Genomic DNA, 27,573 nt, shown 5'->3' with positions numbered 1-27,573 from the left:
GGAGAGAGAGAGAGGGAGAGAGAGAGAGGGAGAGAGAGGGAGAGAGAGAGAGGGAGAGAGAGAGTGAGAGAGAGAGTGAGAGAGAGAGGGAGAGAGAGAGAGAGAGAGAGAGAGGGAGAGGGAGAGGGAGAGGGAGAGGGAGAGGTAGAGGGAGAGGGAGAGGGAGAGAGAGAGAGAGAGAGAGAGAGAGAGAGAGAGAGAGGGAGAGGGAGAGGGAGAGGGAGAGGGAGAGGAGAGAGAGAGAGAGAGAGAGAGGGAGAGAGAGAGAGGGAGAGGGAGAGAGAGAGTGGTGACAGAGCAGCTGTCTTGCTGACAGGGGGGAGCATTGCTCGGCTGTTTGAAGGCAGCCCAGGGCAAAATGTTCACCAGGCCACAGTGACAGCTGAAGGGAGACGCACTACTCTGACCCCTTTCTGACACGACTGTAGTGTGTGTGTGTGTGTGTGTGTGTGTGTGTGTGTGTGCTGTACGTGTGTGAATAGTTGTGAGGGGGAAAGGGCGTGCTACCTAATCTGTTTTTGCGTCCGCATTGTGTCTGGAAGTGTCTGGGTGTACACCCACAAGGGTATAGCAGTCTGGGTGAGCATGCACTTGTCTGTGAGCATGTTTATGTGGACAAGTTGCACTCAATAGCTGAGACAATGACAACATAATGGCATTGGATTCCAACACTGGGTCGATATAGTGGACAATATGTGTCTTCCTCTTGATAGTGTTCTGTGGTCCAACCAAACCATAACTCATGGATTACTTTTCTTCAGTGGGGATACAGTTTTCCAGTTTGTGTACTATTCCTCAAGATAAATGATCAAGGGTACCAGGACTCACTGCTGTGTCTGCTATGTGGATCATCTTGTTAAGTTTCCTGTTCACCTGCCAAGCGGGCCTATGTAGGTTAGATATATAGATGTTCCCCATGTCGCCCTTCTAGAATGACCTAGAAACATCCGTGAGAGCGTTTTACATTGAGGAAGCTTGTTCACTTTTTTGAAGACTCTCAGAACTACATTTAGTTTTGCACATTTGGGGAGGGATGAGAGGGGAGGGATGAGGAATCGGTCTTCATCTCCTCCTTCTCCTCCTCCTCTCCTCCGCGCGAGAACCCCTTCGCTCCCCGCCGAGCTCTTCATCCAGAACCCCTCCTCCTGGTCATCGAGGAGGTCGCCTTCCACACCCCTACTCCCGGGTCGCCGTCCTCCTCCTGACCCACACGCTCTCTCTCTCCCTTCGTGTCTCGCAGGGCCGCCCAGAAGCTCAGCCTGTCGTCCAAAAGGAAGAAGCCCCAGTCCGCACAGCTCCAGTCCCCCCCCGAGCCGGCCGAACCCCTGGTCTACACCGGCGGCTTCAGCGGAGCCCTGCAGCTGTCCCCTCCCGCCGTGCCGCCATGCCTCCTCCGGGCCGGGTCAAAGGTCAAGGACACCCCGGGGATGGGAAAGGTACGTTCCGATGACCTTGGCAATTTTGGGGGGATGACAGGTGGGCTCAAGTGTTACATTTACATTCACATTTAGTCATTTAGCAGACGCTCTTATCCAGAGCGACTTACAGTAAGTACAGGGACATTCCCCCGAGGCAAGTAGGGTGAAGTGCCTTGCCCAAGGACACAACGTCATTTGACACGGCCGGGAATCGAACTGGCAACCTTCAGATTACTAGCCCGCTTCCCTCACCGCTCAGCCACCTGACGCCCTAAGAGTTAAGAGCACTTGAGGTTTTGGAGATATGTTGTAGGTTTGTCAAGTGAAGTTCTCAGCGAAACCTTTTTGCGATATTAAATAAACGTGTTAGATGTCATCTAATATTATCGTTAGAAATGCTCAGCTTCGTCATCCGAAATATTCATTCAGAATCAGAGACGTGAGTTAGCGGTGGTATGACTTTCAATCAGTCGATGGGTTTTGCCTGCAGCTTATGTTGATGCTGTGTGAATGAGCTGTAGACGGTTATGACATGTGATTCTAATGTTAGCGCTCCAGCGTGCCGCTAATGCTAATGCCGTGGTGCTAACGCTCAAATCCACCCGTGACCCCGTGTGCGAGAGCCGTCTCGCCGATTCCCAGGCCTTTGGCATTCCATGCATCCCGCTCCATATGCCAGGGCAGATTCCTGTCCCCGAGTGAGTGACAGCCTGTGGGAGTGGGAAAAACTGTGAGTTTGAGAGGGAGGGGGCGGACACCGCCATTTGCAGGGGGTCATCTGTGTGAAGAACATTCCTCTCGTAGAATGGGGGTTCTGTGTGAGAGAAGCACTCTTTGAAAGTGTCTGTGTGTCGAAACCCTGGCTTATCCGTTCAAATCGGTGACACGAGGCGCCAGGGAGGGGAATGTTGACATTCCCTTTGCGAATCGTTTTCTGTTTTTTGTCAAAGTGAATCAATTAGCTTTTCTAATACTGACCTAATGGTCAGTGTTTATGTGGGTCAGTCTGAGTGCGTCTGGGATGGAATAGGTTTGATGAAATTGCATAAGATGTGTAGACAGTCAGACACTTACACACACACACTCTGTAGCACTTTTGGGCAAAATTGTACATTACGGTTCAGTCTAATCAATTTAGTCATCAACTCAGTTCAGTAATAAACTACTATGTAACTACATAACAATACTTATTGTAAAAAGGTTCTTTCAGGGGTTCTGTTTTGGTCAAATCCACTACACCCTTCACTAATACTGTGCCTTCTTACTCTTTTGTATTAACCTATACCTCTAACAATTGAGACCATTTAATTACATACCTAAAAAATATGATAAACAATAGGTATTGCCCAGGGTAGATACAGGGTAGTTAATGTAACCTTCATGTAAAGCGTTGCCCACATCTCCTAACTCACGTAATGTATGAATTAATCATAAAGTTACTTAATTGCTTTAACAAGCCGTGTAACACAGTGCAGAAACATGTTCCGGATGATTCTGCCACTGTGTTTGCTGCTGTAATAGAAACAGACTGCGTGTCAGCATCTGCCACCACGGCTCTGTTCTGCTCCGAGTGTGAAGTCATGAAGCCTCATCTTTGCAGGCAGCACGAGCTGCTGGTTTTCCTATTCCCCATCTGCCCTGCTCTCACCTCTGTGGAGCCGACATCCATTCGCTGTATTTGGACACTGTGCTGCTGAATCACAAAGCAAGACATCTCACAGTGTCGTCATCTCATGTCGATGTGTTTTCGAAACAACTGTTGGCGACGGAACGATCCAATTAAGGAGTTTACAAGGCTAGAGCTGGACATGATGTCATGTGTTGTCGGACACCAGTTGACCCCTTCCCTCCTTCCCGCCGCAGACACAGACGCACACAAACAAACACACACACACACACGTGTGTGTGCACACATGGGCCTCACGGGTTTAGACTCATTAATGCTGGTGTCTGACTTGGCTGCGGATCAAATGAGTAGCCGTCAGAGTTCATTGTCAAATCTCGCGCCGAGCCTCGGCTGCTCAGCGGAGATTACACAGCGTGAAGCGATTATCCTGAAGTGGATTAGACATGGGTCCTGATCTAGCCCCACCCTCCCCGCCTCGTCTCATTGGCCTGACTGTCGATTGACAGGTAGCAACCCACCGGCCATCGACGTCCGCAGATGCTCTCTCGACTCCTGGTTGCCACGGTGCGAATCGCGTAACTTGGATTTACAGAGTGGACACAGATGAAGTTGTTGACTCCGGATCCCAGGTATGATGTCATCGCTGCTTCTCCTGGCATCCTGGTGCGGGGCCGTGGCGGATGGCCCGTCCACGTGCCAACCTGGCGCCTCCTCACTCAGCTCACGGGCTGCCGCTGGAGGCAAAGTGATATCTGACTCCCTGGGTGCCCATGGATGTAGTGCCAAGAGCTACTTGAGACTGGCATGGCCCAAGGATGACCCCTCCCCCCTTCCCTCCCTCCTTCCTTCCCTCCCTCTCTCCCTCCCCCCCTCCCCCCCTCCCCCCCTCCCCCCCTCCCCTCGTGCCCTCCCCCCGCCTCCCCCTAACCACCAACACCAACACCACCACACTGGCTCCCCTATCCCAGATGCCAGTCCCTCATCAGCTTTGATGCCGTTATGCAAGTTGCCTCCTTGAACTGTTGCTAGTAGCGGGGGCTATCCTGTTTTTGCTGCACTCAGCGACCGGGTTCAAAAAATGTCAGCTCCGCCTGAACTGGGGGAGAAGAGTGTGTGTGAGGTGTCACGGGCCGTGATGGACGATAAAAGCTTTTCAGCGGGCTGTGGAACGCCCTCACCGGACACCGTGACTCATCACATCTGAGATGCCCTCATACTGAATGTGTCTCCTATCGTCTTCCATTAGGCTGGCGTCCGAGACGGAAAGAGATAGATCCCGCTCTGATCTCTCCGTTCCCCCTCATCCGTTTCCCACACTTCGGACGATTCGCTTTGGAGTCTCATTTCCGAGACTTGCTGCTGTCAGGGGTTCCCGTTGAACTTGTTTCTGAAGTTTTTGATAATCGTACATCTGGGGCACGCAGCAGCAGCAGCTGCAAAAAAAAAATTGTTAACGAGCTCCTCATCAAGGAAGCAGAGGAAATAAAGCACTCTCTTAATGAGCCTCGATGAGCTCAGAAGCATTGAGGCCGGCTGTACATCTGCATACAGATTTTCTGCAGCTCTGCACTTCTTCCTCTGCCCGAAGTTAAAGTGTGTCGTACTCTGAATATTTCGCCTCAGAAGGATCCTGTCATCATCGTTTGTGTGTTTTTTTGTTGTTGTTTTTGTTGTTTGACACCTATGCATGGGCACAGCTATGGAGCGAAGGTTCAAGGAGAAAAGAATATGGCTCACAGACTGGTGTTTTGGCTTGTCTGGGGGGGGGCTAGACATCGCTTTGGATCAAAGCATCTGCTGAACGAATGACGTTTAGCGACATTGATGCAGACCAGAGAAGGGAAAATGCGCCAGGAGGTGTGTCAGGAGTCGAAACAGTTAGGACCATGGATTTGGTGGAGTGTGGATGAATTGAAGATCGATGCTGTTCATGAACTTGACGATGAATGTAGGTTTTAAGAAGGGCCCACACCCCCTTCATATTATCACCAGTAATACCACCCGCAGTAATAACACTCAGAACTCCCTCATCCGGTACATGTAGCAGTGGGCGGATGTCAAAACTCAGTTCAATCTGTCTGCTCCCTTTTGGTGACCATAATCCTGGGGGCACACCAGATATGCTGCTGCAGTGCTGGTATTTCTGCTCATCGAGCGGAATCGAAGCCAGCTAGTATCTAACTAGGATTCCTCGCCAAGTCATTTTTATTGGTCCCGCACGGAAACCGTGCAAACGAGACCAAGAAGTAGTCAATATACGCGCAGAATATTGTCTTGCTGAACACACACACCAGATTCATTGCTGAGGACGCTCGCGTATGAATCCTTACACAATGCTCCTTTGATGAGACTGTATACCGAGGGAAATAGAAAGACCAAACTTTTGATTTTGCTGTGTCGTCAGAAGAAATCAGGGGGGAAATGTTTTTATCTGGGGGCTCGATACTGCATTAGAGGATGTGCGCGAGAGGCATTGTAATTCAGCTCTTGACAAGTCCCTTCATTGTCTGGGAATTGAATTCTTTATCTGTGTACTGTGGCTGTAAACGGGCAAGCTGTTTGTAGTTACAATGCAGGAAGCGGGCCCTGGTGGTTAAGCTATAAAACTCAATCAGTTTAGTCAGTGAATAATAGACAGGGCTGTGTCGTCAGGCGATCAGGGGAATGCATGCTGTTCTGAGCTCACGGGATGTGAATGTAAAGTGTGGGGGCAGTGCACGTTTGCTCAGACCATAAAACTGTTATGAAGGGCAAGGCGTAGCTTCAGTACGTTTTTCCTTTTTTTTTGGTTCTTCCTACATCTTATCGTCATCCTCATTCTCACTCTCCCTTCCTTCTCCCTCTCACCAACTCTCTCAGCGCTTCCTTTGAAATGCAGCGCACCCACCGTCGTGTCCGCCCTGGCTTCCGATCGAATGAAATTGAACTCCTCGACCTTTCCTTTGGACTTTTCCCTGTCTAGATAAAACCGAGTGTAGCTCATATCCTGTTTAGGTGTGTAACACTCTCTCGGTGGTAATGCTCCACTCCATGCAGAGATAAGAATGGAAGTCGGGGCCTCGACGTTAAGTATTGAGTCAGCTTACCAAGAGAACGGTGGCATCTCACCACAGTGCGTACCTGTCCTGTCGCCCACCCAGACCAAGATATATACATTCAATATAAGCCGCTTCGTTTCACAGTGATAAGGATTTGAGTGTATTAACCTCAATTAGTGATTTTCTATCAATTGGGACTTGTTAAAACCATTATGCATGAAAAGACAGATATGCATATTTCATGAGGTAATGTGTTTATCGTTGAATGGCACCTAAATTAATCTTTTTTTGGGGGGGAGGGCGTGGTTGCTGGTGGGATATATAAATGAGATTAGCCAAGAGCAATGGTATGTGTAGCTTTTAAAAGCACTTTAAGGTAAGTCGTTTTGACCACAGCTTTGCTGGTTAATGGCTTTGTTGTTTGTTTAACTGAAAGGGCAGAATTGAAGAGAGGAGAAATTTGGAGTAAATCTGTTGTAAAACAACTCATAGTTCTGTAAATAAATGGCACAGCGCAACCAATCGGACATTGCGACATCGATACAGGTCCGCTCGGCAAATCGACACCTTTATGCTTTAACAGCTGGTTGAATGTTTTCCTCCCTCATTGCCCCCCTTTTGAACCCAAATGGAGGCAGATGCACTGATACAGCTCCCTGGAGCACTTCTCCATCCCATGGGGCCACAGCTTGAGACTACATTTCCCATGGGTCTGTTCTGGGACTCTCCTCCTTTGGGATGGCACATTTCTAGGTCAGTAGACCAAGAGACTGATGAGCAAGGGATGACGGGACTTTGAAAGTCAACAAACCCAAGGCCATGGAAACATGCCACAATCAGCAACAGCTGTTGGCAGTATCATTTTTTATCACCTACAGAAATGTACTTCAGATTGTCAGCTAAAGGTTGACGGATGGCCGTCATACATCACGAGAGCAATTTGGATGCAGATTTCATTTTCATAATTGTACACATTCAAACAGGATGCAAGCAAATGTTTTCTGGGATTTCTACTGTTGTTCTGTGAAGGTCCACAGGTGAATGAAAAATCACGTTTGGAACAGAACTAATTGTTTATGCTCAGGTTTGTGCTCTACACATTTGTAATTGTTTTGATTGTGAAAGTAGCCAAGCCAATTTATTCTTAACATGGATTCTAGTTTTTGTACCGTGTTTACTGTGAAGTGATTTAAAGGTTGATACGGTTGGCTTGGTCAAGTTCACATGTAATTAAAAAACTGCTCCTGACCAAGACTGCAACTGGCTTTGAATCATCCCCCTTGAGAATAAACTTCTGAATCAGCTGTTATTTGATGGGCACTTAAGAAAAACATTGGGCAACCAGTTCTGTCAGATGTTTCTACTTAGGTGTTTAGCTGGCTGCCGTTGTGGGCTTGATGTAACAACAAAAACCAATCCCTTGAGCCTGTATTGTGTACAGAGCTTGGGACAGCCATTTCCATTCTTCCCCAAGATAGTGTTGATGTTGTTTTTGATTCTGTCGCCAGTCAATGTCACACTGAGGTCAGGGATAGGGTCTCAAGAGCCTTGGATCACGGGCTGTAGAATCCCTGCGGTGGTTTCACATGTCACTAGTTGAATATTCCTGGGCCATAGTAAGGAGAGGCGCTGTTTGTGTGTGTGTCTCTGAGACAATCTGAATATCCCTGTGCTGCCAAATTGTATCACGTCCAAGCTTTAGCCCCGCATTAAGGATAATCCCCTGGCAAGTCAGTTGAAGGACGTTAGCGTAGCATTTAGCTCTCGGTGCTGCCATATCCATTCATGCTTCACCCTGAAAGGCTAAGCAGCTGAGCACTCGCAGAGGTGTTGCAAAGCTCATTCTAATGATGCTATGCTAATTAGGAGGGGAAATTAGCATTAGCATTGGGCATGACCATGTGGAATGAACACTACCATTGAGCAAAGAACAGGTGTTTAATGTCATATGTAGCAGTGTTTCTCAACCTTTTCTCTGTCTTAGATTGGTATTCCATTGCATTTGCCCCTTTGGGAACAGTTTAAAGCAAAACCAAACATTTCTCGAACTGGCTATAGTAGTGCCAGATGGCCATCTGTGGAGCAGTTAGCGACAGACCCAGGGATTTACAGTATGCAAATCCACCGTCCGTGTGGACAAAAAAACACTCTAGTGTGTTTCAGCTGGGGTATCGCGATTAGTTTTTCACAAACATGTTTCCCCCCCCCCCCCCCCCCCTCTTTGTTTCCCCGTCCTTCCGCAGGTCAAGGTGATGGTGCGGATCTGCTCCACCCAGGGCTCCCACGACACGTCCGAGTCCATGTCGTTCCTCAAGGTGGACGCCCGCAAGAAGCAGCTCACTCTCTGCGAGACGGCGTCTAGCGGCGCCGCCCAGAGACGCTCCTCGGCCTCCGCCCCCAAGATGTTTGCTTTCGACGCCGTGTTTACCCAAGACACCTCCCAGGTAAACGTCCTGTCCTCCCCCAGGGCCCTGTTCTTCACCTCCAGGTCTGGGTTCCGATGTTATAGATACGCCGGATGGGCTATGCGGTGAGGTGAGGGCCTCTACCACACTCCCCCCAAAATACAGTAGGCTTCCTGTCACACAGACACTCAACGTGGGGGTGAGATCACTGAGATCAAAGAGAATAGTAGCAGAGAGGGGGGAGAGAGACACAGACATTTCTGGATGAGGATAGCCTTACAGTAGGGATCCCCATCGCATGGTCCCAGCTGCACTGTGCCATGCAACAAGAGGTTAGAGGGCGTTCTGTCAAACACCATAAGGGCCTGATGACGTGGGCCCCTACACAGCATTGTTCGAAAGGAATCAGGGCTTTGAAGAGGAAGCCATCCGATCCCCTTTTAGAACTGTCTCGCCAACTCATATGATTCTATTGAATCCTTTCTCGCTCACAATGGCGCAGCCACACACACGCACACACTTGCACACATTGCGCATTCATATTTACACACATGCACACACGCTCCCCCGACACGGACAAACCCAGTTGTGCGCCACCACACACACACACAGTGCCGGCACACTCTTCTCTAACAGGCACATCCCCAGCGCACACTCAAACCTCTGCTTTCTCCTCTCCTTTCTACCTCTCTCTCTCTTTCTCTCTCCCTCTATTCCTCTTCGTCGTTCTTTCTGTCTCCCTCAACCCTTTGCTTACCTCTCCCTCTTTTGCCCCCCACCGCCACGCACACGTACACACGCACACACACACACACACACGTACACACATACACACACGACGAGGATCCAAACTTGAACACTTCATCACGGAAGCTTTACGGCGGTACCTCTCTCCGGCTCTGTCTATCACCTGGGGACGGCTAGCTGCTGCATAGATTGGTCAGAGAGACAGAACCCATTATCTGTTGCCGGGGGCGAAAATACGCTCCACTCTGAAAGCAAAGCAGACTTGGACTACATTACATCCTGTTTCTCAAGAGTTGGAGTGCAAAGATGGCATTCTAGTTGTGTAGGGAAGGCACGGGTGGATAGCCTATGCACTGTGTAAGATACTGTCTGTGGTCAAAGGAATAATGTACAAAGTTTGACTTTTATCAGCATGTAACTTCTAATAGCCTTGTGCAGTGTTGCAGCTAAACCCCAATATGTATCCTGGTCTTTCATTTGACATTGATGTTGTACACACTTTGAACAAGGTGGACTGGCTTGGCCAATTCAATTCCCCCAAAGAAGCTTGTATGTGATGCAACTTGTAGAAATTCCCTTCCACACCTTATGCCCTCAAGGCTTGCATGTACAGTTTGTGTGTTGTACAATAACACAAAGAGAAATGAATGACCTTGTTTTGTTTCTGCTTGTACCAGTTGTCAATTGTATCTTCTGTTGCATACATTGGGAGACTTCTTCCTTTCTAAGGGGGAAGTTGAAGTTAGCTGGGCTGTGGTTTGCTTTGATGTCATAGGCTGAGGCTACCTGTGCTCCTGTCCTCATTGGCTGAATCGTAATGTGATGTTTCGTCCTTGGCTGATACGAGCGATGCTCTGTCCACAGGCTGAGGTGTGCTCAGGGACAGTGGCGGAGGTCATCCAGTCTGTGGTGAACGGTGCCGACGGCTGCATCTTCTGCTTCGGCCACGCCAACCTGGGTGAGTGAGCGGGTCGTTGTGGTGACTCACACACACATCCTCTCCAATCCCCTTCCATCCGTTACGCGATCCAACATGTCATTTCAGTCACTCGCGCCTTTTTAGGAGGAAACAAACTTGATTTCTAATCAAACAGAGGTCGTCTCTTTTGTAATTGACTTACTCCCCCCCCCCCCCCCCTCCCACCTTCTCCATTAGAAAACCACTTCACGGTGTTCATTTCCCTGTGGGGGTATACTGCGCTGGGTGTTTTTATTTTTTGCCTCGTTGAAAGCTCCTCTTTTTCTGTGGATTTCTGCGACTGAAAGAGGAGAGGGAGGAGGAGCAAGCAGGAGAAAGGAGGGGGGCGAGGCACAAGCCGGCAGCCAGTTGTGCTTGTTGTTTTTTGGTGGGGGTAAGAATCATGTGTGTGCACCGGAGTGTGTGCGTGCGTGCGTGCGCATGCACGTATTTTCCATTTGCTTCCTCACGATGATGAGTGGGCATGGTTTGGACGTCGTTTGTGTGGATTTGTGTGTGTGGGCAGGTGTGTAACGGGTGAGTGGTTGTGCTTCTTTTCCATAGTGGGAGAGTGAAAGGAGTGTATTTTCTCTCTATCCTCCCCTTTTTCACCTCCAGCTGGGCAGGCCTGTCAACTCCCCCACCGAGTTGCTCAAATCCCCCGGTGTTTAGTTAGTGTACTGCCACTAAGACCCTGTTCTCCTCAATTCTCCCTTTAAATCTCCTCAAAGCCGTCAACGTGTATTTTTAAGAGCGGCAAGTACTGTCCTACCAATTGAATTCATTATCACCCTCTACTGTCACTCAACTGTTTTGCATTGTGCTGTATGTCTCTTGAGTTCACCTCGTTGAAAACTCGATTGACCTTTGACCCCTTTCCGTTGCAGGCAAGACCTATACTATGATTGGCCGGGACTGCTCCACCCAGAGCCTGGGCGCCGCCCCCACCGCCATATCCTGGCTCTTCAAGCTTATCGAGGAGCGCAAGGAGAAGGCCGGCGCGCGTTTCTCTGTCCGCGTGTCTGCAGTGGAGATCTCCGGCAGGGACGAGATACTCACCGACCTGCTGGCAGACGCCTCCTCGGGCAGCCAGCAGGACGGCCAGTCCCCCGGGGTGTATCTGCGTGAAGACCCCATCTGTGGATCACAGGTATACGTGCGTGAGGGAGAGATGGGTTGGCCGTCCAATGGCAGAGGGGGGATTGCGTGTGTGTTTGTTTGGGGGGGGGGGGTATTTGAGGGGTGTGTTTGATTTGATGCAAGTTTTTCTAAAAAGCTTCTCACAAAACACGTTCCCGAAATCCTTTGGTCCATCATAGATCACTAACACAAAGCCGTTGCTTTACCTATAGCATTTTTCTTGGGTACTGCAAAAAAGGGTTCTATTTTACGGAGGTTTCCGCCTCTCTCTGACCTCTTATCATGACCTTCTGGGGGGATTGGACCTTCTGTCTCTCACCTCTCCTAACCCACCTCCCTCTGTGCGCATATCTGACCCACTTATCACCCAGGAGACCCCATACAGCAGACCAGAAATGTGCACCACTCGTCCAATTAGCCAGACCCTTCTAATGCGGCCCCTTTTCATCTCTACACTCGTCTCCTCCCACACAATCTTTTTCATTCCCTCTGTGCCTGCGCCTCTCTACCTCCACATCCTTTGCTTTTTTCTGTCCCTCACCGTGACACTCTCTCTCTCTCTCTCTCTCTCTCTCTCCTTTCTGGATATCTCCGTCTTTTTCACCTCTTTGCCCCCAAACTTCCTCCTCTCACAACCTCCTCCTCCCCCCCCCCCCCCCCTCCCTCCCTCCCTCCCTCCACAGCTCCAGAACCAGAGTGAGTTGCGGGCGGCCACAGCAGAGCGGGCAGCCTACTTCCTGGACGAAGCCCTGGCTGCCCGGAGCACCAACAAGCCCCTCTGCCTGGAAGAGGAGAGGAGGAACTCCCACGTGCTCTTCACCCTCCACGTCTACCAGTACCGCATGGAGAAGAGCGCCAAGGGAGGAAGTGAGGTCCCATCTTGATCTTGTGTGTTTGTGTGTCCGGTGGTCAGATGGCTGAGCGGTTAGGGAGTCAGGCTATTAATCAGAAGGTTGTTGGTTCGATTCCCGCCCGTGCAAAATGATGTTGTGTCCTTGGGCAAGGCACTTCACCCTACTTGCCTCGGGGAGAATGTCCCTGTACTTTCTGTAAGGCGCTCTGGATAAGAGCGTCTGCTAAATGTAAATAGTGTGTGGTTTGTGTTTGGTGCGGTTGCCGTGGATTCACTGTGCTGTCTGTTACATGTATGTTCCCTTGTGCGGAGTAGAAATCCCACATGAACTGTGTGAGGCTGGATATCAAGTCCTTAATATTAGAAAAAGACATGAGATGAGCTTTGACATCTCATGAACATTACCACTCTAACTTCCCATCTTGTGTGTGAAGTGTATCAGATATGATCAGCGTTTACATAATGACTTTTTTTTTCTTCCGGAGAAAACGTGTCTTATAGCCTTCATTAGCCCTAAATCGACCATGGTATTGATGCTGCTAACCCTCTGCAAGATCTTAGCGTCGCTAATTTGCTCCCCGCTCCAAAGAACCACTCGGATCAGCACAATGAAAGTCTCTGCCCTTTTATCTCGAGAACATATTTCACATGGATCATTAGTATGTGGCGACCATCAGAGAGCCTGTATGGGATCCAGCAAGTCCATTATCTTTATCTTTCTTTTTTATCTCAGTGTAAGCCAACGTACATTCATTAGCTTCATTTGTAGTTGCTGATAACAGGCTTAACAAGAATACTAACAAGGAAAGCTAGCATATTTTCATTATCCTGCAAAGCCCTACCTGTCATTTCAGCGTCTTTCACGTTACCAGCGGTCATTAGTATTTCACTCCGGTAGCAGCAAGTGCGGGGGTGGGTAGGCACTCTGCTGTCCAGTATCGGAATAAATTTAAATAGGTAATGAGGCTCGAGTTCCTCTTTTTTTTCTGGGAATGTTTATATAAAGCTACATGAAATAGGACCATTCGCTCGGTCCAAGCAGAGTTGCTTGTTATCTGCCTTGTGGCACTTTCTGCAAGTTGCTGACACAAGGTTAATCTCGGAACCCGTCAGTGTATTAAATTAAGGTCTCGTTTCTCGGGCTTTTAGTCATGTGAGTGTGAGTCTTCATAGCGCTGACCCAGATGAGCTCAAATGGAGTGGATTCTGTCCTCTCAACCGTATCCTCTGTTCTCATGCAGTTAGTGAGGATCTGCCTGCCTCGGCGCCATCTCCGGTGCCAACTGTTCATAACTCTGGATTGATTGCGCCATTTAAGTCCATTGCATCACTCTGTCTTTCTGATCATGTGTCATTGGCTGGCTCCCTTGAGAACACAATTAGTTGTCACGGAGCGCCCAAGATGGTGATGTGCAGAACTGAATGAACTATTGGCTGAACTCCCCTCTCTCTCTCTCTCTCTCTCTCTCTCTCTCTCTCTCTCTCTCTCTCTCTCTCTCTCTCTCTCTCTCTCTCTCTCTCTCTCTCTCTCTCTCTCTCTCTCTCTCTCTCTTCTCTCTCTCTCTCTCTCTCTCTCTCTTTTCACTGGTCTTCCTTTCCCCATCCCCTTCGATGTGTCTTTTTCCCCAGTGTCTGGTGGGCGTAGTCGCTTACACCTTCTAGATCTGGGCAGCTGTGAGACAGACATCAGTCGGACCCGAGAAGGAGGCGGAGGCCAGTGTTTGTCGCTGTCAGCCCTAGGGAATGTCATCCTCGCCCTGGCTAATGGGGCCAAGCACGTGCCCTATAGGTATGTCCTTAAACAACTTCTATTTGATACACGAACACGCCCTAATGATCGTATTGAAACGGTGCTCATATGTCACAAATGTCTTCGAATGTTTTGAACTAATATGGGCAAAGAGCACCAGGATTTACAACTCAATGATAAAAAGAACACTTTTATGAATATTTGTCAAGACCCGGATTGATGAGTTTAGCTGTGTGTCAGTATAAACCATAGGTGTTTAACTCAGAATAGTTGCCAAGAGACTTTGGTGTTTACTTAGACTTTTCTCAACAGAGTTTTGTACAATGCCACTGTAGCTGTCTTGTCTGGGCGTTTGTATTGTGGAGCGTCTAGTTTGTCTGTCTTTGTGTCATTGTTCGTCATTTAGGCGTACGTTTTGAGTCTGACTGTGAACGTTTTCATCTCTCCCTGATCTGTAGTCTTCAAATCTCAGTCAGAAATCAATGAAGCCTATTAGTCTATTTGGATGAACAACACAGGGAGGGAAAAAGTAAAGACCTGACGTGGTATTCTACTGATGGTATTTTTAGTTCATGAAAGGCTGGATTTGGGGTTCACCGTGGGCGAAGTACCTTGTATATAAGACTTATAAAGGATTATTCACCATAAGGCTCCAAATTTTTTTTATTTTTATTTTTTTACAATATATAGTAGAGTTAGATATGTTTGGGGGCTTATTCAAAAGAAATGCTTTCAAAGACGTTCCACACATTGGCCTACTTACAGACTGTACATGAGAAGGTACAGTACAGTAGTTGAAAGCGGAATACCATTAAAGAGAAATGAATTATCTTTCCTTTTTGCCTGTCTATGGCTAATCCTTAGGTATAGAAGGATTGCTGTGATCCTAAGGGTTTGGCGTGTGAGAATATTATGGTGAACCTCTGGTCTTTTTGGGCTAACGAGAGATTTTTGATGTATAATTCAGGGATAGCAAGCTCACCATGTTGCTGAGGGAATCATTGGGCAACATCAACTGCCGAACCACGATGATCGCTCACATCTCTGACTCTCCGACCAATTACATGGAGACGCTCACCACCGTCCAGCTGGCCTCGCGTATCCACCGCATGAGGAAGAAAAAATCCAAGGTATTTTTGGAATGATCCAAATTAGGGGGTTTGAATGGTTTGCAATAAAGGAGAACCTTTTGTCGAGGATCTTTTGCTTTGACATGAATTAATTGGAGAATGTTTATAATAGGGTTTTTTTCTCCTCTGGTAACAACGGCTCCAGAATGCTGGAGAAATAATTCAGTCCATTAATTTTTCTGAAAGGGGACCGTTATAGTAATAATTCAGAGTGAGTTTTTCCATGCAGTCAATACCTGAGCTCCTTAGGGAAAGAGCAATGCATTCACTGAGATTACAGAAGCATACTGTCAACATAATTAGGTAGATTGACAGCCTGTATTTGTATTTTATAGATCAGAGACATCATATGGAAGCATAATTTACAAGCCAATACACTGTATTAACATACATTTTAATGTAGCCTTTGGTGTGCACTTTTAACCTTTGGTGGTATTGACATGTAATTCTCAACTAATTGATTGTATGATCACTCTCTGGAATGTAGCCATTGAATCCCCACCACAGACTAAATGTGTTTGTCTCTTCCCTGCTTGCAGTATGCATCCAGTTCCTCCGGTGGGGAGAGTTCCTGCGAAGAGGGGAAAAGCCGGCGGCCTCCGCACCTACGATCCTTTCACCCCCGGACGGTGGCTCTCGACCCAGACATGCCCGCCATGTTGTCCAGTGACCCTGACTACTCATCCAGCAGCGAGCACTCCTGTGACACGGTCATCTACATCGGACCTGGCGGGGCCGCCATTTCAGACCGAGAACTCAGCGACAACGAGGGGCCGCCCGCGTTTGTTCCCATAATTCCCTCCCTGAACAAGAGGCGAGTCAAAGATGCCCCACGGAAAGATGGTGACCACTTGAAGTGTAATACGTTTGCGGAGCTACAAGAAAGACTGGAGTGCATAGATGGCAGTGAAGGCCCAGGCGGCTTCACCGGGGAAGGGAAAGGAGCACAAGTAGGCCAAAAAACTCTAAGTGGACCAACCAAACCTGCAGACGTGGCTGTCAAAGCCCCTTCCCAGAAGCCACCTGTCAGCTCAGCGACCACCATCCCCGCTTCCTGTACATCTGAGCCGGAACAATCCAACGTTTCCTCAGAAAGGGGGATCCCAGAGACTCACAAACGGACTAGTGCAGACGGGGAGAAGGTTCTAGTCGCTGCCAGTCAGGCTTGTGTGGTGACACCCAGGTCGTCGTCACAGGACTCCGAGCCTGTGGTTCGAGAGAAGGTCTACCTCAACAAAGGATCTGCCCCCAAACCTTCTGCCTCTCCCTCCTTGCCAAGGCCCTCCAGGAAACACATCCAGAATGCTGAGGCCATTGACAGGGCACCTCCGGTGGGAATGAGTCAGCAGGCTCTGAGGCAGGGACAACCTGGGGGCTCCCCTGTCATGGAGAGAGCCCACCACATGAGCAGGAGTCCCATGGAGGTGAGTCATCTGCGAGCAGCCCTGAGAGGCCGGTGCCTCGAAAGGGATGTCTTACGGACCACTGTCACCCTCCAGCAGCCTGTGGAACTCAACGGGGAAGACGAACTTGTGTTCACAGTGGTGGAGGAGCTGTCTATCGGCCTCGTTCCGGACAACGGGCGACCTTCTAGTATAATTAGCTTCAACAGTGACTGCTCCATCCAGGCTGTGACCTCTGGCTCCCGTCCTGTTAGCATTATCAGCAGCATCAATGATGAGTTTGATGCTTATACATCCCAGGAGGGGGCCTCCGGGGTGAGCTCTGAAGTGGTGTCAGCTTCCCTGGATGAGTTATTTGGCCATCGTGGCAGCAGACAATCCTCCATTGGCTCCTGGCCTAGCGAAGCGAGCGTGTGTTCACTTGAAAGTGAAGGAACCCATTCGACCGGTAGACTCCTTCCGAAGGCGAAGTTGGTAGCGCCGGAGAACGTGTCTTTTTTATCTTCTCCGAGTATATTTCGCAGGGAGCCCTTCTTGCAGCACGGCGCTAAAAGCTCCCTAAATGACAGTGGCGTCTGCTTTTCTGAGCTGGACAGTGACCCTGCCACCCCAAGTAAACTTTCCTCAACTAAGTGCCCGACCTCCCCTGACTCAACCAAAGCATCCCTCAAAGGTTCCAAACTGAGAGCCAATACTCTGAACACTTCAGGCTCTTTTCAGAACCCCCGCCATGCCGTTCACTCCAGTCTTCCCAGGAAAACCAAGCCTACCTCATCTATCCTCCCAAGCTCCAGTAGACAGGAAGGCAGGCAAGACGAGCTTTGGCTTCGAGGTAGCAGCCACTCCGACCACAGAGGGACTGAGTGTTCTTCTGCGAACAAGCCACCCCGAAATGGGATGAGTGGCATTCCTTCCGGGAGGCCAGGCGGAAACAGCAACAGTGTACCTCGTCCGCCAAAGGCCCAAGTGGCCTCGTCCGCTCAGAGGGTTGTTGACGGTTGTGAGAAGTCCAGCAGCAAGAAAGGGGAAACGCTAATCAGGATGCCTCAACTTAGACGAGGGGCCACCACTCTTGGCACAGTCTCAGTTCCTCATAGCTCCTCTGATACAAAATGGGGCCGGGATATCGCTGCAGGGACCGGTAGTTTGAGGTTTGCATCTTTGGGAAAGAAGGCCAATGGACAGAAAAGCAGCATGCTTCCCAAGTCCGGAAGCATCTCCCCTCCTGCTCCACCGGTTAGGAAGTCAAGTTTGGATCAAAAGACTCGGATAGTGTTATCTCCAAGTGCCTTAAAGTCAAGCAGCGATTCGTTGAAGTCCTCGTCACCCAAAACATCCGTTTCCGAGGAGGAATTTGACATGCGGCTTCGCGGGGATTCATTTAGTTACAAAACATCCAGTTTAAAATATGACCATGGCTCCGTTAGGATGGCTTCAAGTTTGAAAGCAAGAAGTGCCAAAGGTGATTCTGGAAAGTTCTATGGTAGCCTCATGTCCTTGGAGAGATCTGATAGTTTGACTTCCGTCGGGTCTAGGCTTGTGCTGTCAAGGGAGAACAGCGGCACCAGCTTGGGAGGCAATGGAAAAACAAGCCGATCAGTTCCCAGACTTGGAGTTCCCCCCTCTGTCTCCACGCCGGCCACCTCCCCACCTCCTCCAGCCGCTTTTGCGTCCGCAAGCAAATTGGGGCAGCTCAAGTCGAGCGCCAACCCCCGTGCCACGATCGCAAACGCGTCGAAGGCTCGAACACTGGCTGCCAGCAGTTCAAAGGCCATGAGCTCCTCCACAAAATCCCTCGATGCCTCAAACCCGCGCAATGCTAGCCTCCCTCCGACGGGCAAACCCCCAGCTCGCTCCGTGGCAGGGAGCAACGGCAAGCCTGGAAGAGGCATGATCATGGGCACCAAGCAGGCCATCCGGGCCGCCAACAGCCGGGTCAGCGAACTCGCTGCCGGAAGCCCGAGGAAAAACCCGAGCAAAGATCCGGAGGCCCGGGCAAGCGACGACCAAGGTGGCGGGAGCTGCGTCGGAGGGTCCTCGGCGAGCGCGCCTCTGCCCTCGCCCTACAGCAAGATCACAGCGCCTCGGAGGCCCCAGCGCTACAGCAGCGGCCACGGCAGCGACAACAGCAGCGTGCTCAGCGGGGAGCTGCCTCCCGCCATGGGCCGCACCGCCCTGTTCTACCACAGCGGGGGCAGCAGCGGTTACGAGAGCATGATCCGCGACAGCGAGACCACGGGGAGCGCCTCCTCGGCGCACGACTCCATGAGTGAGAGCGGGGTGTCCTCGTCCAATAGGAGCCGGGTGTCCAAGTCGCCCAAGAAGAGAGGCAACGGTGAGTTGGGGGCTGCAGGGAAGTTAGTTTTGTGATGAGGTCATGGCTTTGCCTCATCGAACAGATGTTATCAGACTAGATGATGTGAAAATAGATGGTGTACAGTACGTTTTAGAGCACATTTAATTCAACTTTAAATATTTTCTATATATATATATATATATATACAGTATACCTTCCCCTTTTTTATAGATCTTGATACCTTTCAAGGTAGCAACAGTATTCACTATGATATTTCTCTTGGGTTCAAATTTACATTTATATGATTTCTTATCTTATCTTATTTTCTATGACACGTGCATGCATTTCTATGCCCTACTTGTGTTTACCACAGATAACCTTTTTGAAAGATATTGGGATATGTGTAATTGTCTTCCACCTACAGCAGAATTATTAAGTGTTGTACCCGTAGTGATATGATAGCACATTCTCCTCCCGCATACACTCCAAACACGCTTTTAGGCTGTTCATTCAGTTGTTGGATGTAATTCACAACAGCAACGGATAGGGTCTAGTGCCTAATGCATATGTAATCAGTGCCTACGCTGAAGGTTATGTGATCCCACTCTATGGAAGTCTGCTATCCGTCTGTGTATCTTGGCACGTTTTTATCTCATGCATATTTCAAGGCAGCGCTGCCTGCGCCAGGATATTACTGGTGTGCATATCCAACTCCAATTAACAGCCCTTACCCCCACTGACTCACTACGTGTGGCTCCGTCTTCCAGGGCTGCAGCGCCGTCGGCTGATCCCAGCCCCCCTGCCAGACACCTCCTCTCTGGGGAGGAAGGCTGGCGTGCCTGGCCAGTGGGTGGACCTGCCCCCCTTGGGTGGCACCCTGAAGGAGCCGTTCGAGATCAAGGTGTACGAGATCGACGACGTGGAGAGGCTGCAGCGGAGGAGAGAAGGCCTCGCGGGGACGGAGGTGAGACGGACGTCTCGCAGCCGCTCGGCTCCTTGGCGCGCTGGCATGCTTCTGCACGTCAAATTGTCAGCTCGCCCTTGAGCGATGAATGGCTAGCCGTGCACTGTTAAACGTGTGTTGGCGGATTGACTTCTTTTTGGCCTCGTTAGTGGGTGTAATAACCCACTGCTTCCCATCACGGCTCTTCTCGTGTTCGATTTTGTCCAACTAAATGGAAAAAACGAATAACGTCGAAGGTGAAAGATTGGAGAGAATCCTATTTAGTCGCGAATCACTTCAGGTTTCATAGAATATATCTCAAACTTGGTCACGGTGGATGAGATATGGTGTCCCTTTGTCGTTGGCTGACATTGAAGAGACAGCCCGCTTCATCCTCAACTGAGCACGTCCCAAATAAAAAAAAGTTGAACTGTCTAAAACCGTCAACCCAGCTAGCGTTTTTTGAGTGTTTTGACGGCTCCAGGAGGTCACGTTCTCTCAGGCATACAGCACTGAGATTCGTTTGGTCAGTAACTGGGGTTATCACAGAGATCAATCCTATCGCCGCTTAATTGGCTGAACTATGAATGATGGCAGGAGTAGGGTAGGCCTGGCAGGGGAAGCCAAATGTCGGAGCGTTTGTTGGGGAGGAGCCAGTGATGAATGAAGGTTGGCCCCGCTATCTGGGTCCTGCCTGGATGCACTTTATGGGTCTCTCTACTCTTCATGACCGTGGGTCATTAACCACTCACACGGGTAGGAGCCAGTCACCCAGCGAATAGTGTAGGCAAGACGAGAAGGGGAAAGACATTAATTCAGCCTGATGGCGCTTTGATTCATTTGCAATTAGGAAAAGATTATTTTAAATTTGCTTTTGAAAGCCTGTCATCACTAGCACCAAAGATACGTGTGCAAAGTGTTTGATTGTGCACGTGTGATTATAGGCTTTATTTCTGGGAACAAGTGCCTTCATTAAGCATGTGCCTGACAGTACGTGTGTACATTAGCAATTGTTGATAATGTGTTTTTTCCCTTTCCTGTCTGCCATCTCTCAACAGCCTTTCCAGGATGTTGAAAAGGTATGTAGATTCATCTCTACGAATGTGGTTACATTATTAGACCCTGACGAAAGTTTTAATCCATAAACAATAAATAATGCATCAGTAGTTTCTGTCCCCAATAGTAAGGTATTAACATAAAAACAGAAGTGGGAACAATCCTTCCCATTATGTTACCTTTCAATAACTTGCCCCTGTTGGACAAATTTAATCTTAATCCCTGAGCCCAACGTTTGTCACACAGATTAAAGCAAAGATTACATTGGTTGCTAATTTTATTTCCAGATCATTCCTAATTAATCCTGCCAATGGACACTGGCTAAACCCTGGCCAGGTTAGCCGCTCCTGATTCAATTTAGAAATAATCTCCCTTGAAATAACCCTTGTTCTTTGGTGCGAAGCCTCACTCACAGAGTACACATAACCGACTCCCCCACAGAACGTCAACAACCATGTCGGACTAAACTGAGCCTCGCTCCGTCTGGCTCTCTCACTCTGTTCACATCCCTCCGTCGCAGCCAGGGTTTTCACCAGAGGGAGTTCCACGGCTCATCTTCTCCACACGACCCAGCACGCTCACTCCTTTCCATCGCTTTTTTGCTCTGTCAGGGCCTGCAGTATTTCAACGCCAGACTGAGGATGCTGGAAAAGAGGCAGCAACAGACCAGAGAGCTGAGGGCCAAGCATGACAGGCTGAAGGGGGAACTGGAGGACGCCAAATGCAGGCTGATGTTGGACCCGGGCAAGTGGAGTGGAGAGTGTAAGTACTGTCGAACCAACCTAGAGGAGCCAATACGTCAGAGTGTGTGTGTTGTTCAATATAGCCTGTCAGTTGAGATTCATCCTCATATATTATTTGTAGAAACTTGCTCAGTCTCTACCGTACACAAAGGAACCTACAAACGGAGATGTGACATCAGACGATGCATACACGCATACTCTGCTGTCGCTCTGCGACCACTCCGCTGGATGTTGTGTTCTGGTTCGAGGTGTAAGATCGTCGTCCTTGCGTTGCTTAATAGCCTAGCTCTGTGCAATTGCATGCGCTCTTGGCCTGCTCGGAACGAATGTGCTTATCCCGCAGTCATTTACGGTGTCAACTCGAAAGCTCCGTTCCACTGTTACACAGTTACCCTCCGGTGAGTTTGCCATGGATTGACAACAAAGAATATTAGCACTCCCTCGCTGGGAGAGCCACTGATTGAAGTAGCAAACAAGTAAATAAACCTTTTCACTTGCGACAGCAGATATCACAAAGCCCGCTGTGACACATGTATGAATGGACAGTGACTTCACCCCGTTCCTATTCCTTTGTATGTAGCATGACACAAGCAGGTGTCATGCTAAATGTGTGTTGCTGGCCTCAAGTGACCTTGTACTGCACTGTAGTTTACACCATGTGTGGTCTACACAAAGCCTAACAGCTGAAACCACTCTCCTTCCCACTAACGTACAAACGTTAACAAAAGCCACAGAGTTCAATGTAGTTTATTCTGGAATACTTTAGCGGCTGAGGTGGGAAGAGGCCAGCGTAGCTTTGAATAAACCACTTAAAACTTCACAGAGTGCACATGCTTCTCTCACATACACAAAAGGCAAGCAAGTGAATTCAGGACTCTAAGCGCAAATAGACAAAACGATGAACTGGTCATTTACTGAGCATTGAGCGTTGCCGTTCTATCCATTGGAAACTATTTTTGAAACCTCCTTAACAACCAAAAATGTCCCCAGGACCTCTTCAGTGACTGAACAAAAACAAAGTGTTTGGGAAAATAATAACGTAAGATATTAATGGGGTCAAAGCTGTTTTATTTGTATTTTTATAACATCCCACAGGGATGAACAGGGATTACATTGACGTCACTCTCATGTATCTACATCCACTGTAGTCACATACAGTTTGAAGTGGGAGATGGGGGGGAGACTATGCACACGATAAAGGTAACCGAATTCAAAGAGAAGCTGCCCTTTTCGCCTCATGCCATACGTTTGTGTGTGTCTTTGTGGCAGATGCCCCATTCACCGAGGTCCTCGCCTTCGTTAAAAGAAAATGTAAAAGTGCATGAGTGGATGACACGTCTACAGACCAGCACACTTAGATGTATGCGTGAAATCAATACGGCATGATTTCATCCCTCTCACATCTTCTAATTCCCATTTTCACGAGCTGCTTCCCCATTGGCTTAGGCACTGCTGGTTGGCCAAGCCCATGATGGGAGCAGTCAAGCTTTATAAATCACCCTTTCGTCCCCCTGTGTGGTGGAAATGAGGGTCGTATGTCTTGAGCAGCCCCCATAAGACACCTCAGCATGTCCACCTGGTGTCAAACAATGTTATTTCATTATCAATCACAATGTCACCACGACTAGCACTGCAGGTTGAAACAGCGTAAGGTGTAAGACGGCGTAAAGGTGAAGTAATGGGAGAGTCGATCCCATTGCTGTCACTCATGTACAGTAGAACCATCTAGAAGAGCTTCCAGTGTATTTACTTGTTAAAGGTGACTGAAAATAATCAATTGCTGTGTGGCCATTTTTCGCTGCATATTTTTCCCCACATTAATCGTAATCTGTCTCTCTCTCTTCCGCCCCCTCCCTCTGTCCCTTCCATCTTCTCTATCTACCCTTTCTCCTTGAACCCTGTAGTTGAGGTGGACCAGGATCTGGACAAGGAGTCTCAGGAGTACCTGGAGGCTCTGGCGCAGGCCACAGGAGAGCTGGAGTACTGTGTCAACCTATGCAAGTCCCGCGTCATGATGGAGACCTGCTTCGACATCTTGGTGCCTGCAGCTGCTGTGGCCCAAGGGGGGGCCCAGGAAGTCGAAGTGTGAGACGGCCAGAAGGAAGTGAGGGATGGAGAACATGTGAAAGTCTGCGTTCAAAAGATGGGTGAAAAAACAAGAGGACGGAAGAGTGGTTTGCCGAGGAAAAACGAAGTCGAGCGACTGAGGGACTTGAGGATTGAGTCATCGGAGGGGAGGAGCAACGGAGGAGGGGACTAAAGAGAAATCAATGCTTGCGTAGGTTTTTATCTTGAGGGGAGGTTTGCCACTGCATAGAGAACAATGTGTCCAAGTGCATTCTAGAACGCCGTGGTTAGATCAGAGTACAATGAACGTGTAACTTTGGATAGGCTACAAACTCTCTTGCTTTCCTGTGTGAGAGGAGAGATAGTTGGAACTGAGGACGACCGAAGATCTTCATCATCGTCACCAGGGTGTGCCTTTATCTGACTGATTCCAAGGGAATATAATTTTTTTCTGATCGGTGCTAGTCTGAAACCCACTTATCTGAGCAAACTCTAAAAACGTATTCCTTATGAGAAAAAAAATGTATTTTGTATGATATTATATTGTATAGTGTATTTATATGATAATAAAGTATGTACAAAGCATCGTTTTAGTTATGGAAAAGAAAAGAATCCATGAATAAAAGGGAAGACGAGCAATAAGTTGATTGTTATTGCATACCCCAAACTTTGCCTTTCTTTGTGTTTTCAAGTGTATCACAGCCTTGTCTGCCGATAGTTTGTAAGCAAAAAGACTTTCTTTGGTTACGTTACACATTTCGACCCTTTCTGAAAGTTAGAAATGGAATGAGCCTGTCAGCTTCGATTCTGCCCGAGAACGTACATGCTAAGTTGCAGTCAATTGAGCAGAAACATTACAATCCGTACAGAATGCCACCCTGTCTCTTTTAGTTACCCACAGGACCCTCCTGTTCTGCCCACAGAAAATGAAGCGTTCGCCGGAGGTCTTAGATGAGGTCTGTGATGCAGCGATTGGCGTCAGTGATTGCAACTCGTTAATCAGACCGTGTGGCACTCAGGATCTGAAAGAGGACTTATTTAAAGTTCTGTTGTACGATGGTAAAGAGTACCCACACAACCTTCCGTGGCAAGTAACCATTTAGAAAATAATAATACAGTAGAGCTCACAGTGAAACCCTAGCCTGAATCGATATGGTTCTGAACATACTCACACATTGCCTCCTCTGTAGTTTATTTGGGATGGACGTTGATATTACAGGAAACACAAATACAAGTGCGTAATTAGGGCTAAACCAAGCCTTCTTCACGTGGCTAGGAGAACCAAGCACAAATTCTATCTGTTACAGTAGAAAGAGTCGCAACTGATGAGGGAATCGGCTTTGACTATGCATTCTAATCCTGTCACCAATGAGTCTGTCCTACAAGTACTGTACTCGTGCAAATTCAACTCATTCAGTATTATATAGACTGTATAGGTCAAATGTTCTGCACCTTTATTTAAGAGTTTGGTGTTGAAACAGGCTTAGTGCTGGCCCTTCTATAAGCCTCGAGAAATGTATCCGTTTGAGAGTCACGTCAAATGACTTTAGGTACAGTATTGCTTTTGTCAAGGAAGAGATTGATTTTTTCTCCTGTGGTTTATCAAGGTTTCCAACCATTACCTCTTTGCGTTATTTTATAGGCAACATATCTTTCTCTTGCAACACACATGACCTCTGTTAAGGGGTTAAAACAATTTTCTAACTTTTTATTCTTGTTCTTTCCTGCAAATGAGGCGCTCTCAGGCCCTTCTACATGTTGCTGCATGAGATCATTGTTACCCTTTCTTTTGTAATATGCATAATTATTATTTTTTAAGATGGTCTGTGGATTGCATTGACCAGGAACGTAACAGTGTTTGCCAAACCAGTACATTTTTAAGAGGTCTTGATCTACTCATGTAATATTTTAATAAACCTTTTTATTGTCTTTGGTTTTATAATGTACAGTTTTCTAATATTTGTAAAAAAAAAAAAAAAACTAAACAAAATTCTGATAAATAATTCAAATATACAGTTTGTGGAATTGCATTGCCTCATGTTAATAAAGGATGTGAATCCTATTCTTTATATCACTATGGATATGAAACTTATTTGTTTATTTATTTCCTCACGTCTATTTTGCACACATTAACATAGGGACACAACAGTATTAGTTATACACTTTAATAATAAATCTACCACTTTACACAATAATTAATGACCACTTCTGTAATAATGGACAAAGACATGCAGTGGTTAAGTATGCTCTTATATAGACTGGACTAATGGCAAAGGCAAAAACTATTCACCATTAATTATGTGAGGACCTAGAGCTAAAATATGAGAGTTGTGATATTTAATGTATAAAATAGGATAATCACAGTTTGAATGATCTTTGATAAATTAGTCCTACAGTAGCATCTGGAAGCTTTTTAAAAATTAAGAAAACAAAATACAGCAAAATTCTGCTGATTGATAATTGATTAAAAGGACCAACGTATTCAATCTGTTAATTGATCATACAAGTACATATTGGCTGGTTGGTTCACTGGTTGATTAGTGCTAGATTTAGAATCTACACAATACAGCATAACAACATGAATTTGTAATGTAATAAACACATTTCTTTCGATTATCAGCCTACAGGAAAGAAGGCAACTTTATTTTGTAAAATCACAAAGACCACTGTAATCTGGACTTGCACTGAAGACCAGGGAGGCTTAACATCAACAGATGCAAAAAGGACACGCTATGATAAGAACATCTAATTCTACTACTGTTGCTATGGATTTACCCTCACAGCAAAGTTCAGTTAAAGAACATCTTGGCACCTCTGTACCTTTCTGTCTGAGTACACATGGATGAAAATACGGTTGCACTCAAAAACAGCTCAGCTTTCTCTAATGCGAAAGACAGCATGGGAATGTTGCCTGACACATCCTGCACCGGCCCCTGGTTCCCCTCTGTGTCTGAGTGGACCTGATGCATTCTCATAATGGTAGCTATACTCCTCGGGCCAAACGAATGTAGGCTTGTGCTTATCCTGGCGCTGTCATGTGTACTTCGACTCAAATGCAACTACAGTTTAACCTGTCCAGATGACCCAGTTTTAACTTTGTCTACTTTAGGTTATATACATATTTGTATGTATTGGTGGTAGTATCTACATTTAAATATCAAGGTAGAGCTTTAAAAATGTGTTTTCATTGAGAAATTACATACAGTAGGCTATCAATGTCTTGCTGGCTTTTTAAGGTTAGGCAATGTTTAGTTGTTGAATAAGTTTGACAAGTTAGGGTGAAAAACTTTTTTTATTTTCAGTCCAATGATTGATTTAGGGTTAGGCTTATAGTAAATTGTATCACATTCAGAATCATAACAAGCGGTTAGGGAATCGGGCTAGTAATCAGAATGTTGCCGGTTCGATTCCCGGCCGTGCAAAATGACGTTGTGTCCTTGGGCAAGGCACTTCACCCTACTTGCCTCTGGGGAATGTCCCTGTACTTGCTGTAAGTCGCTCTGGATAAGAGCGTCTGCTAAATGACTAAATGTAATGTAAATGTAGTCTCCTATGTTTTTTTGTTAACTTGTTGACAACTCTGCTACCAAAAGGATATCATTGTGAGCAAACACTTTCAACTGTCTCCAACACTATACTGTACACACAACTGTCTCCAACACTATACTGTATACACAACTGTCTCCAACACTATACTGTACACACAACTGTCTCCAACACTATACTGTACACACAACCGCCGAGCATCAGGCATGATGCCTATCTGATGCCCATTCAGGCCTTGTCCTATGCCCTCCTCTAATTGGTCAATGATCTACTGCAGATCTTTGGGACTAATTGATTTTCTATTATTCATCCTAAAGTGGTAGACGGAGGTTTTGGATTTTATCTATAATTGTTGACGGCGTCTCTGTTTTTAGTTTTGTTTCAGAGAAGCAGTCTGTAGACACGTGAATATGTTTTCGCTATTTAATGTTTAAGTATGTTTAAATGTACTTA

General features: G+C 47.5%; 1 protein-coding gene across 4 annotated transcripts in view; it reads left to right on the top strand.

The window, feature by feature from the left end:
• kif26aa (kinesin family member 26Aa) overlaps window positions 1-25,638 on the top strand; it is a 76,632-nt gene extending 50,994 nt beyond the window's left edge. For 3 of the 4 annotated variants that reach the window (XM_062467495.1, XM_062467497.1, XM_062467498.1), the window contains 12 exons: window positions 1,241-1,436; window positions 8,327-8,527; window positions 10,100-10,193; window positions 11,081-11,343; window positions 12,017-12,200; window positions 13,816-13,975; window positions 14,904-15,066; window positions 15,606-18,804; window positions 19,533-19,729; window positions 20,767-20,787; window positions 21,376-21,526; window positions 23,412-25,638. In XM_062467495.1, coding sequence (XP_062323479.1) covers window positions 1,241-1,436; window positions 8,327-8,527; window positions 10,100-10,193; window positions 11,081-11,343; window positions 12,017-12,200; window positions 13,816-13,975; window positions 14,904-15,066; window positions 15,606-18,804; window positions 19,533-19,729; window positions 20,767-20,787; window positions 21,376-21,526; window positions 23,412-23,596 — 5,014 coding nt within the window. In that variant the 3' untranslated portion in view covers window positions 23,597-25,638. The remainder of the gene's footprint in view (window positions 1-1,240; window positions 1,437-8,326; window positions 8,528-10,099; window positions 10,194-11,080; window positions 11,344-12,016; window positions 12,201-13,815; window positions 13,976-14,903; window positions 15,067-15,605; window positions 18,805-19,532; window positions 19,730-20,766; window positions 20,788-21,375; window positions 21,527-23,411) is intronic. The other variant, XM_062467496.1, reaches the window with a different exon arrangement.
• Window positions 25,639-27,573: the final 1,935 nt, after the last annotated feature.

This window comes from Osmerus eperlanus, chromosome 8, assembly GCF_963692335.1.
Source record: "Osmerus eperlanus chromosome 8, fOsmEpe2.1, whole genome shotgun sequence".
NCBI classification, from domain to species: Eukaryota; Metazoa; Chordata; class Actinopteri; order Osmeriformes; family Osmeridae; genus Osmerus; species Osmerus eperlanus.
This window is presented reverse-complemented; position numbering and strand designations above follow the sequence as displayed.